General features: G+C 36.9%; 1 protein-coding gene across 1 annotated transcript in view; it reads right to left on the minus strand.

Annotated features, from left to right (window-relative positions):
* Positions 1–611: 611 nt before the first annotated feature.
* mrc1 (mannose receptor, C type 1) overlaps positions 612–11500 on the minus strand; it is a 22077-nt gene continuing 11188 nt past the window's right edge. Inside the window, exons 17-30 of the mRNA XM_015377490.1 lie at positions 9747–9910; positions 9554–9618; positions 9330–9430; positions 9114–9253; positions 8875–8977; positions 6228–6397; positions 5686–5791; positions 4847–5079; positions 4588–4750; positions 4362–4514; positions 4168–4284; positions 2026–2184; positions 1919–1951; positions 612–1838 (exon numbers count right to left, since the gene is read on the minus strand). Of these exons, the coding sequence (XP_015232976.1) occupies positions 1597–1838; positions 1919–1951; positions 2026–2184; positions 4168–4284; positions 4362–4514; positions 4588–4750; positions 4847–5079; positions 5686–5791; positions 6228–6397; positions 8875–8977; positions 9114–9253; positions 9330–9430; positions 9554–9618; positions 9747–9910 (1949 nt within the window). The 3' untranslated portion in view covers positions 612–1596. The remainder of the gene's footprint in view (positions 1839–1918; positions 1952–2025; positions 2185–4167; positions 4285–4361; positions 4515–4587; positions 4751–4846; positions 5080–5685; positions 5792–6227; positions 6398–8874; positions 8978–9113; positions 9254–9329; positions 9431–9553; positions 9619–9746; positions 9911–11500) is intronic.

The following is an 11500-nucleotide window of genomic DNA, read 5'->3' on the forward strand; positions in this document are numbered from 1 at the left end:
TTGATGCGCTGCTATGTGAAAGGGACAGGAAAGAGCAGGCAGCTGCAGCTACCAAGCAGAGGAGCTGCGAGAGGAAAAGAAGCGGCTGCTGTATAGTAAATTATAAACATGTTGTTTACATCCAATTATTGGTAAGGACAAATAGGTCCGTCCAAAATTTTGGTAGGGACATGTCCCTATGGTCCCTATGCAAACCTACGCCCATGCTGACAAGAGTGCTACTTGTATGTTTCCTAACTTTATAGTTACTTATAAGAATTATATAAGAATGGGAAATGACAAACAATACACCAAAAGGCTCACTTTAAAAAGCATCTTACAAACAAAAAACATCATATCATTGCTCCTATTAAAATACGCTCAGGTAGTTTCCCGCCTTAAGGAACCTTTTGAAGATTTAAAAACTGGTGAGCTTTTTAATTTTGTCATTTTTACATCGTCCTTTTTCACTGTCTGTGATCTTGTTCTCACTCTCATGTTTTACAAGAATGATAACAGTTTGACGATGATGATTGATGAACAATCAATAACCTTTGTCAACTCTACAGTGACTCTATAGGTTTCTGTATTAAAACAAACAACAAGAGTCTCATTGTTACATTTTTTATTTATTTTATATATATATTTACAACAATGTAAGGGTCTTGGTCTTAGTGGTCTTGCTGAGGAGGATTGTTGGTCTTGAAATACTTCTATACCTTTTTTGATTTAGAGCATATAAACATTCAAGATAACACTGATTTATCCCCAATATCTGTACATATTAAAGTCAAACATACACTATATATCCAGAAATATAAACTGACATACCTTGACACATATATGAATTTACTGGCCTCTGGTTGTTATGATAATAGTACACCCTCTGATGATATTACAATTTTAGTCCCTATAGGAAGAAATTAGGAAGGAATCCTTCTAAAAATGCACACTCATTCATTTCTTCATGACTATGTAAGGCAGGTAGGGTCCATTAGTACTGTAAACCTTTTTCTTCAGAGATGGGGGCCAGATAACTAGACTGCTGTCGTTGCTTGCTCTACACTGCTGACTGTGATATTTTGCATTCCACTTAGTGGTGTAAGGTTCAGAAGCATAGCACTTGAACATTAGGTTTTCAGCATGAGACGTTTGAGCAAACATATAGCCAACGAGAAGTTTTGATTTCTATAGCCATTGAATGAGGAAAATAGCTTCCCCTTTACACAGTGTGCCTCAGCGACTGCTGTTATTTTATGTGGTCCACCACTTTGTGCCTGAGTCATTACTGTTCCCACTAACTTTTACTTTAATGTAGTACAAACAGTCGACTGAGGCATATTCAGAAATCCTTGAGTTCCTGAGAGTAACCCATGCTTTTACCAATGCCCTTAAAAGCAGTCATTATTAGGTGATGGATTTTACACAACCATGGCCGTGGAATTGAAAGGAAAACCTGAACTATATATTTTCAGGAGTTTACCCCCTATCTTTTTGCAATAGTGATCAAATCAGTGGAGTTTGATAACTAGTATTATGATCTTTTTAATCAGTGTAGTCATATTTGTTTAGCCATTTTCCTACAGATAATTTAAAACATAATTTGTTATTGTCTCTTTATGCTTGTTCATTCTGCTCAATGTTGAGCACCAGTCCTTTAGTGTCCACAGGAGCTTGATTTGAACTGTTGAAGTATAACTTGTTGTCAAAGGTGCCTTCCCCCAAAGTGGGCATAGGTAACCGTATCCTTTTGCGGAACAGGAGGAAGGCACCTAGTCCCACTATGGCTATGACAATTAGCACAATAGCCAAGGTGATTCCCACAGACCCATGTGATGATGCTTCTTCAACGGTTTGAACTGCAAAAGGGAAAAAATCTAATTTAATACGCTGCATTGATTTTAAATATTTCAAGGACTAAATAAATGTATTTACTTACCTACAAACTCTGGCTTTGATGTAGGTGAGATAACTGCAGATATATAGTAAGAGGTTAGTGTGTTTACCAAATAGGTAATTTGGTAATATATAGCATTTTCAACTCACCTTTAGGTGTTTTGCAGATGAAGGGCCTGTATCTGTTGCAGCTGTTTGTGCTCCACTGTCCACTGTCGGAATGGATGTTAACACATGTGTCTGTGTTTGGCATTCCTGTTTTCCAGTTGGTATAGTCTACAGTGCTTTTATCGATCCACATCCATTCATCTGAATTAGAGAAACATTATTCAGGTTAATTGGGCTGTATGGCCAGGAGGTAATTAACTGCAACTTCATTTCACTTCTGTGCTCCAAGTTCTTGCTTTGGTGCTTTTTTTCTTTCATGGATTACATACATACAATTTTTGCTTAGTTACTTTTCAAAGGGTGCTGCTTGTGCTTGCCTGTTTGAATTTGGGCACTACTCCAAGAACTTTTTGTGAAACTTGGGTAAAGGTTAGTTTTTCACTTTCATTGTCACTTTTTAAAGTTATAGTTGGAGGATGTTCTTTTTCTGGGTGGATCATCAAAATAAGTGGTCCTCCTAATTGTCAGTCATTCTGGTGATATGTTGACGTAAGGCCGTCCTATGTGCTCTTCCCCATAGCTATTTTTGTCTGAGCATGCGCACTTTCAGGCGTATATGTGTGGTGAGCTACAGTTTCAGCCAGTCATTTGAGCTTGCCTTTCTCATTTCTTTTTTATTTCAATTCTTTGAAAATGGCCAAGGGTCGTAAGAGAAAAAGTGTCTACAAAGTGTATGAGAAGAAAAGAAAGGCCTCAGAAGAGGAAGATATATACTGGAATGCGTTTCGGGATTGTCACCATAGGCTGTCACTGCCCGACAGCAGCGACTAATAACAAAGATGGCGCAGGCACTGCGCTTTGGAGGAGGAGTTACATGACCAACGGAGCAAAAAGAATTGATCCTCTATCTGAACTTTTGCAATCCAGAGTGTGCACGAGGACAAATAGGCTCGTTCATTCTCTCGCAAGCAATTAGTAGGCATTCCCTCTCTGGAGTGGGTACAGGGTAATAAATTTTTTTTTAAAGTGGAGAGGGCACATTTTTTCAAGGGCGGGTCTTTTTGACATGGTTTGAGCTGATCAGTCTGCCCACACTCAAACTTAGCCCAGGTTGAAGTGACCTCTAATAACACAAGATAGTTGTAATGACAAAAAAAGTTACACTTACTGGTCTACATAAGGTGATTTGGTGAGTCTATTGTTCTTGCAAGCCATTCAGGCAAGGGTGACAGGATGGATTTGAGAATGAAATAACCTGCATTTTCTGTAATAAGTAAATGTAACTTTTTTTTATTAATTTTGATAATTTTTTTGAAAATACCTACAGTTTGACTAACCTGGCATAAGCCAAATTGATACTGAAAAGGCTCCTGTGGAAAGTCTTCGCAAAAAGGTTACTCATTCAGTGTCATGTTTTAAACCCATTGGGTAAATCACCACGTGGCACCTCCCTCCCATGTTGAGCTTTTAGCTAACCGCAGCAGCAGTAAAAGCTATGACGTGCCCCATTCTTGATTTGTTTTACAACTAGCGGATGTTAACTGATATCCAGTATCAATATCTTACCAAATCTGTCCGGGAAGAAAGTGCAAACATCTTTCCTATCTACAAAGGTACAAATCTAATTTTTTATGCTTGTTTAAAAAAAAAGGTAATAGAGGATATTCCAGCTCAAACTGCCGCAGCCATGTTTGTTTTGCTTGAGTCTGCCACTTCTGGCTTAGGTTATACACGTCACTGCATTTCATTTGTTACAAATTTTTTCTGTATTCGAGGCCAGTACATCTATTGGCTTTTGACAAGTAGTTTGTGAATTCAAAAATCTCACAGCAATTAATTTTGCTTGCAAGGTAACAGTATGACTGCAATGTATCTCAATACCAAATAATACAGATTTTGGTAAAGGAAAAGTTGCTCCAATTTCTGCAGGTAATTAACATTTCACTTTATGACAAACTGTGATTGCCATTCGGTTAGCTGCTAACCAACCTACGCGACTGACTGATAAGTCATAAAATGTAATTTGTTTTATTTTCTGTAGCCATATCCTCTGTTACAGATGATATGAGAATGTTACAACACAACTTTTTTTTTCTTTCTTGACCTTTATAGTTTCAATATTTACTCCTAAAATGTGAACTTCTTGTAAGATATATCATTTTTAACTAACCCTCATAAGCTTACCATCATGTGTCTTGAAGAGACCAATCCAAAAAGATTTCGCCCCGTCCTGCAGCAGTTCAATATTCTTTTGAATGAATGCTCCCTCAACAGGATCCTGAATACTTACTAGAGATGCACCTGGAAATCAAAAATTGCAGAACTGTAAGAATTCTGCCACATAAATAAATAAATATGTGCATAATTTTAAAACTTACCCATTTTTATACATTCAACTGATGCATGGGCCCAGTTATTCACCACTGAGCTCATGAAAGAATAGCAGTGACCTCTAAAAGGTATCCAGGTTTTTTGCTTCTTGGACTCTGGACAGTTGCCAGGAAGCTGTGGCGGCTCAGTTGGTGCTAAGTCTGAAAAGGAGGCAATGCCTGTGATCCAGTTTTAAAACTAAATGACTGTACGGTAATCGAGAGATTTGCTTACCTGGTGACCTTTTGCAGATGGAGTAGTAAGTATTGGAGCATTCTGCTGTCTTCCATGTATGATCAACATCAATGTAAACACAGCCATAATTTTTTGGCTCATTCTTCCCCCATTTAGTGTAACGGAGAAGCCAGTTGTCAACCCACTGAAAGCGACCCCCAGTCTAGAAAAAAGTAGAGTGTGCAGTTTTCTAATCAGGCATTGAAAGCCTTTTTGTTTAAATGGTAGTTCAAGTGAAAATATATAAAAATTGATTTACCACATTGTTGTTGAGGCCGATCCAAACAGGCTCTTTAAGCAAGGATATCTGTAAGGTGATGAAAGCCTGGACTACCGGGTTTAGGATACTGGCCAAATCTGCATCATCTGCCTGGCATTGTCTCCGAGCTTCATCCCACCTCATTTTTTGGACCACCACCTTGTAGGAATCATTACCAACCATGTTGAAGGTATTTGGTGACACAGTGGTAGGTGGGACCACAATCTGGGAATCTGGGCAAGCATGACACATAGACATTTTTGATAGGCTTATCTTAGAAGTCCTTGCGTCACATCTTTTAACCTTATTTCCTTTCCTTTAGCCACAAAGATAAAAATTCGGTCTACAAATAGGCCTTATGTAGGATAAACATAACATTAAGTTAAGATGTCCATGTATAGGTTGATAGAGATGCACTAGTTGAAAAACAATTTCTCAAGCTAAATTAATAGGTTACCATTGAAGAAATGGTATGAGTCAGGGTAGATATGCTACTCAAGTACTAATGAGATTTAAAGAGATGTTATATGACAACCAAAAAGCATGAAGTTCTGTACAAATTCTGTCTTTGAAGAATGATTCGCCTGGCAACGTTGGAACAATTTTTTCCTTTAGTCATATTTTCCTATATCTGGAAAATGCAAAGGAATGTATTTACATTTATAATGGTATGATAGGTTCATAATTATTTCTCATTTATCTTACTTTCCTAAACATCAAAATGTGTTTGATTGATTGTTTTGTTTCTCAATAAAACATGACAGTAAAATGTAGGGATTTTTATTTTTGTATTTTATACCCTCTATTCTTTATGTCTTGTTGGACAGTGCATTGCTCACCAAATTTCTTTTTACAGACAAAGCCACGTTTGGAACCACAGTCCTCCACCTTCCACAGTCCTTTCATTCTAAGGCTGCTGCCGACCATGACCACACAGTCAAACACCTGTTAGGAAGAAGAAGAAAAAGTTGTTTCCTTTTTTTAAATTTTTCAAAATTGATTTGGATTTATTTTATTTATTTAATTTGATAAGTCAATAGTTGTAATTGCTGTCTAACATCTTCAGCAATTAACATAATTCTACAATCTAGTTTAGCATTTATACTTATAACTGATTTGGTATTGTCACTGTTAATAATTAAGTACTTTCTTAAAGTGAAATCTTTTTTTTTTTTACAATCTGAAAATAGTAGATAAGAAGTCAACATTCTTAGTTTAACTACTTATCAAAAAAAAAAACTATGCCTCAGAGAGCAGAAAACATAATTTAAGAAAACATTAGATAAACATAATTTAAAAACTAAACACATTAAAGTTCACCCAAATGAGATATAACTACCAATTAGTGTTTGTATTTAAAAAGCTAATCTTGTGTAAAAACCTCATCCTGAAAAAAGCGTCCATCAGGTGATGATGCAGGGTGCCCTTTTGCCCAGTTGGTAAACGATATGCCTTTGCCATCCGTCCAAACAAAACGCATTTCCCAGTTAATATCATTCATGCCAATCCAAAGATCATCCTGTTGGCTTAGGCTCTGTGCTGTTAGGAATGCTGGAAAAAAAAAAATAAATTCTTAACTTCAGAGAAGCTATTTCTTTAGTTTCAACATTCAGTTCAGTTCAATTCAAAAACACTTGATTAAATACCAAGGGAAATTAAATGCTGCAGTAACTCATAAGTTAATTTAATAAACAAATGTTGTAGGTGTTGATAGCTGAGGGCAGGAAGGATCTTCTGTAGCGGTCTGTCTTGCACTGGATCTGCAGAAGCCCCTTACTGAATACATTATTGTTTAAAAATCTTCTGAAGAGGGTGTGAGCACCATGTTGTCCATAATGTTCTTCACATTAAGAATAATTCTTCTTTGTGACAGAGTCTTCAGAGGTTCAATAGGGTTTCCTAGAACAGAGCTGGCCTTCTTAATTATCCAGTTGACCTTTTTTTAAAAGTCATTAGCTCTAATACTGCTACCACAGCAGATGATGGAAGAAGAGATCACATTCTCCACAACAAACTTATAGAAGATAAGTAGTGTTTTGCTGCATATGCCGAAGGACCTAAGAATGGACGTAGCAGATTTTTCTCCCTAAGCTTCCTTAGGAAGAACCATCTGTTCTGTCCCTTCTTGTAGACGGCTTCACAGTTGTGTCTCCAGGCTAGTCTGTTCTACAGGTTACCACCAAGCTATTTATACTCCTCAACCATCTCCACTTCTTCTCCCATGATGTTGACAGGATTCAACTTGTCCCTGTTTCCTCTGAAATCTACAGTCATCTCCCTTGTTTTGTAGACATTCAGGATCAGATGATTCTTTCCACTCCATGCCACAAAGCGGTTCACCAACTCTCTGTACTCAGTTTCTTGTCCATCTTTGATAAACCCAATGGCTGCAGAGTAATCACAGTACTTCTCCAGATGACAGGACTTTTTCTGGTCATCGGTTAAAATGTGTGCAAATCTTAAAGTTTATTTCTAAAACTAAATACAAAAGTACAAACTAAAATAGTGCTTCAATAGTTTTTGTATTAAAATTGTTTACACCCAAAATAGAGGTGATGTGTTTTAGACTGTTTTTGTTCAGTTTGTTCATTAAGTAAATTCTATATGTGAATATTTATTGAATAATGAAAATCCAGTGGGAAAAAAAGGTGTAAAAAATGTCTCCTTTTTTTCCCCAAAGGGCATAACACTTGAAAAGCACTAAGAGTACAGTATGACTGCTGTTGCTCATAGATGCAGGGGTTAAAGTTATGGAGATGTACAGATAACATTGTGGATTTGATGTGCATTTTGATGCATTCAATTGGGATTATTCAAATGAAAAGGTTTTAGCCTTCTATATTGAAATATTACCATGACCTGGTTGCGTTTTTATTTATAAAATGGATAAATGGCAAGATGAAGAGATAAAAACCAAAAAAAAAATGCATAATAGCACAAATTCAAGAACAGTTATCGGAGTTATATATAAAAACAATTGACTTAAATTTAAAAAATGATCAGCCCATCTTTTGTACCTAGTTCTACATGCTCGGTTGAACTCAGATGAGTGCAGAGCTTTAACAGTTAATTTAGACAAATACTCTGGGAAAAGGTGATTTACAACTTTAATACCAAATAGCAAGCCTATCCTAAGGCAAACTGGGAACTAGTAGAGAGAAAATTGAGGTAATATGGGAGAGCTTGGAAAATATTAGAGAAACCAAACAGATCCATTTTGGAACAGTTGAAGGTTATGAAGGATAAACTGGCTAATTCCTTGACTTTTGATAGGGAAAATTTCTATAACCACTGGTTCTAACGAGTTCGTCAAACTTTAAAGTGCCTTTAAAAAAATCACACCTCGGTCTCTTACCAGTGAAGTAAAAGGTAGAAAATTAAGACCAGTGATATGAGGATGATACCAAGGACCTTCAGCAAAGCAGATTCTGTGCTGTAATAGGACCTGAAGTCTGATTGAAATGTTTCAGCAATTTCATGCAATTAGCGGGAATGCTATAGCTGTGGCAGGACAAATTTTTCCATAACCTTGAGGGGAAAGGGCAGATGTGGAATTGGGATGTATTTGACCTCAAAAGGACCAAAACACTATCAGGATAGATGTTTGGTGTATATAAACTTTTTTTTAATCTTTTTTGTATAGCAAAATTTGCATTTTCTTGAATAAAAAACACATAAGTATTTGCATGATGCAAAGCTGGTGCTGTTCCTTTTTCCCCCCAAAATAAAAAAAAGGAAAAGTATATCTGGATAGGCAATTTGTAATAGTTTACCAGTCTTCATTTAGACAAGTGTAGTTTCTTCAATGCACCTTTTATATCTTGGCCAGTATAAACAATCACATGTAAAATTAATTCAGGAACCAACATCGTTGCTTAATTCAACTAAAGCATTGTAGGTTACACTGTAAGAAAAAAATTAGATAAACACACAACAATGATAAAAAAAAAAAAAAAAAAAAAAAACGTAAAGCATGCAGAGATGCATGTTTGGATCTCTGCATCTCGCACTGTACAGTAGGTGCTTACCTTGCTCTTTTTCGTTTGCAATGGACACCAGATTACCTCCCTCTTTTTGGCAGTGGCTTCTGGCATTCTGCCAGTTCTTCTTGTCCCCAAAGAATTTGTAGCACTGAGTTTACAGGACACATTTCATATGTAAGTTCTAACATACTCAGAATATGTAAACATTTTTCATGGATACAACAATGTGGAGTCTAAAATATATACAAAATATGTTATTTTTTGTATTTTAAAGGAATAATTACCTTTCCTCTAAAGGAAAGCCACTCAGGTGCACATCCTCCTTTGGCGGCCGTGGTCGGTGCCATTGTGGTATTAATAAAGCTGCTGCTTCTTTTGCAAACAGAAGGTAGCTCCAGGCCACAGTTAATGTCATTCCAATAGCCTACATGATCAAACATTTACAAAATAAGGTGAAATATTAGATTAAACAAACAGCATTGTTTTGGTATTATACTTACCCATGTTGCTGTATATTGTTACACAATTTTCATCATTGTTGGCAAAGTTTGGCTCATTGTTTTCCCAAGCAGTGTAAGTGACTGGTGTTCCATCTACCCAGCTAAGAACAGGAGACATTAGAAAATATATAATATAGAAAGACATTTGCTCCACTGATAAATGTTGTACCCAAGAGAAGGTTCTGCTTTCTGTTAAATTGCTCTAATTGATAATTGATATTTACCTAAAGGATTGATCCAAGTTCACAATCAAGCCAATGTAGTATTGTCCTTCAGAGTTCCTTGCTATCTGTGGAAACATACACATCAGAGAACTTTACATAAATCAAACCTTTTTTTGGCAGAAGACTAAAGTATTAAGATATAATTGTCAGTCATTTTGACCTCCCATGTCTAGCAATTAAATGCATTTCTCACTTGTTTCCAGATGAACTTCCTCTCACTTTCGGCTGTTATGACTACAAGTTCTCCGTAGTTCTTTCTGCAGTAATCTCTTGCAGCTTCCATCGGTAATCTTTCTTTGTTGATGTAGTATTGACTGTCATTGTATATGAGCCACCCATCTTCTGTTGTATTGAACACTGCAAAGTGGACAAACAGCTTTAAGTCATTCACAATATTATGTCTGTTTATTCTACTTTTTAACTGCTTGTTGTTTCCCAGTTCACATAGATAAGTATGTCCGTATTTAAAGAGTAGGTTTAAAAAACTGAAACAATATGCCATTTAAAAACAAATATTTTCTTAAAATTGACTTTTTTTTTACTGCTATCCACAATATATAAAAAACTAACATCTATCCGATGAGCACGGCTAGATGCTATTAGCGTAAACATAAAAAAAAAAAAACACAACTGCAAAAGTAAGAAGGAGAAAGTTCTCCCCAAAAGATGTGTTTAAAACAAGTAGAATATTTTACAAACCAGGGCTGCAAGGACATAATTATGTCAAAGTAAATAGTATATATACAGTGGGGCAAATAAGTATTTGAACACCCTGCTATTTTGCAATTTCTCTCACTTAGAAATTTTGGAGGGATCTGAAATTCACATCGTAGGTGCATGTCCACTGTAAGAGACTTGATCCAAAAAAAACCAAAAAATGTTAGTCTGGCTTTAAAATGTCCACATCCACTCCATTTATTATCCTAAATTAGATGCACCTATTTGAGGCCATTAGCTGCATAAAGACACCTTTCCAACCCATACAATCAGTAAGAATCTAACTACTAACATGGTCAAGACCACAGAGCTTTCCAAAGGCAATAGAGACTAAATTGTACACCTCCACAAGGATGGAAAGGGCTATGCGGAAATTGCCAAGCAGCTTGGTGAAAAAAGGTCCACTGTTGGAGCATCGTTAGAAAATGGAAGCTAAACATGACTGTCAATCTGCCTCAGACTCAATGCAAGATCTCACCTTGTGGGGCTTCAATGATCCTAAGAAAGGTGAGAAATCAGCCTAGAACTACATGGGAGGAGCTGTCCAGCGACGTGAAAAGAGCAAGGACCACCGTTTCCAAGGTTACTCTTGATAATTCAATAAGACGCCATGATTTTAAATAATGCATGGCATGGAAGGTTCTCCTGCTTAAACCAGCACATGCCAAGGCCTGCCTAAGGTTTACTATTGAGCATTTGGATGGTCCAGAGGAGTCGTGGTCAGATAAGACCAAAATAGAACTTTTTGGTCATAATTCCACTAACCGTGTTTGGAGGAAGAAGAATGATAAATACCATCCCAAGAACACTATCCCTACAGTGAAGCATGGGGGTGGTAGCATCATGATTTGGGGGTGTTTTTCAGCACATGGGACAGGGCAACTGCACTGTATTCAGGAGAGGATGACCGGGTCCATGTATTGCAAGATTTTGGGGAACAACCTCCTTCCCTCAGTTGGAGCATTGAAGATGGGTAAAGGCTGGGTCTTCCAACAGCATAATGACCCAAGCACACAACCAGGATAACTAAGGAGTGGCTCTTTAAGAAGCATGTCAAGGTTCTGGTGTGGCTCTAGGATTGGCATTTGACCTCTGATTTTGGATATCATTTAGCGCACTGTCCTTAAATTTTCCAAAATCATGCAGCTGGATACAAAAGGATTCAAGCTACTCAGTAAGTCTTAAAGGAATAGTACACCCAAAACATGATTAGCCTTCATTTTCTACTCA

Source organism: Cyprinodon variegatus, unplaced genomic scaffold (assembly GCF_000732505.1).
Source record: "Cyprinodon variegatus isolate N-32 unplaced genomic scaffold, C_variegatus-1.0 Scaffold154, whole genome shotgun sequence".
In the NCBI taxonomy this organism is placed as follows: domain Eukaryota; kingdom Metazoa; phylum Chordata; class Actinopteri; order Cyprinodontiformes; family Cyprinodontidae; genus Cyprinodon; species Cyprinodon variegatus.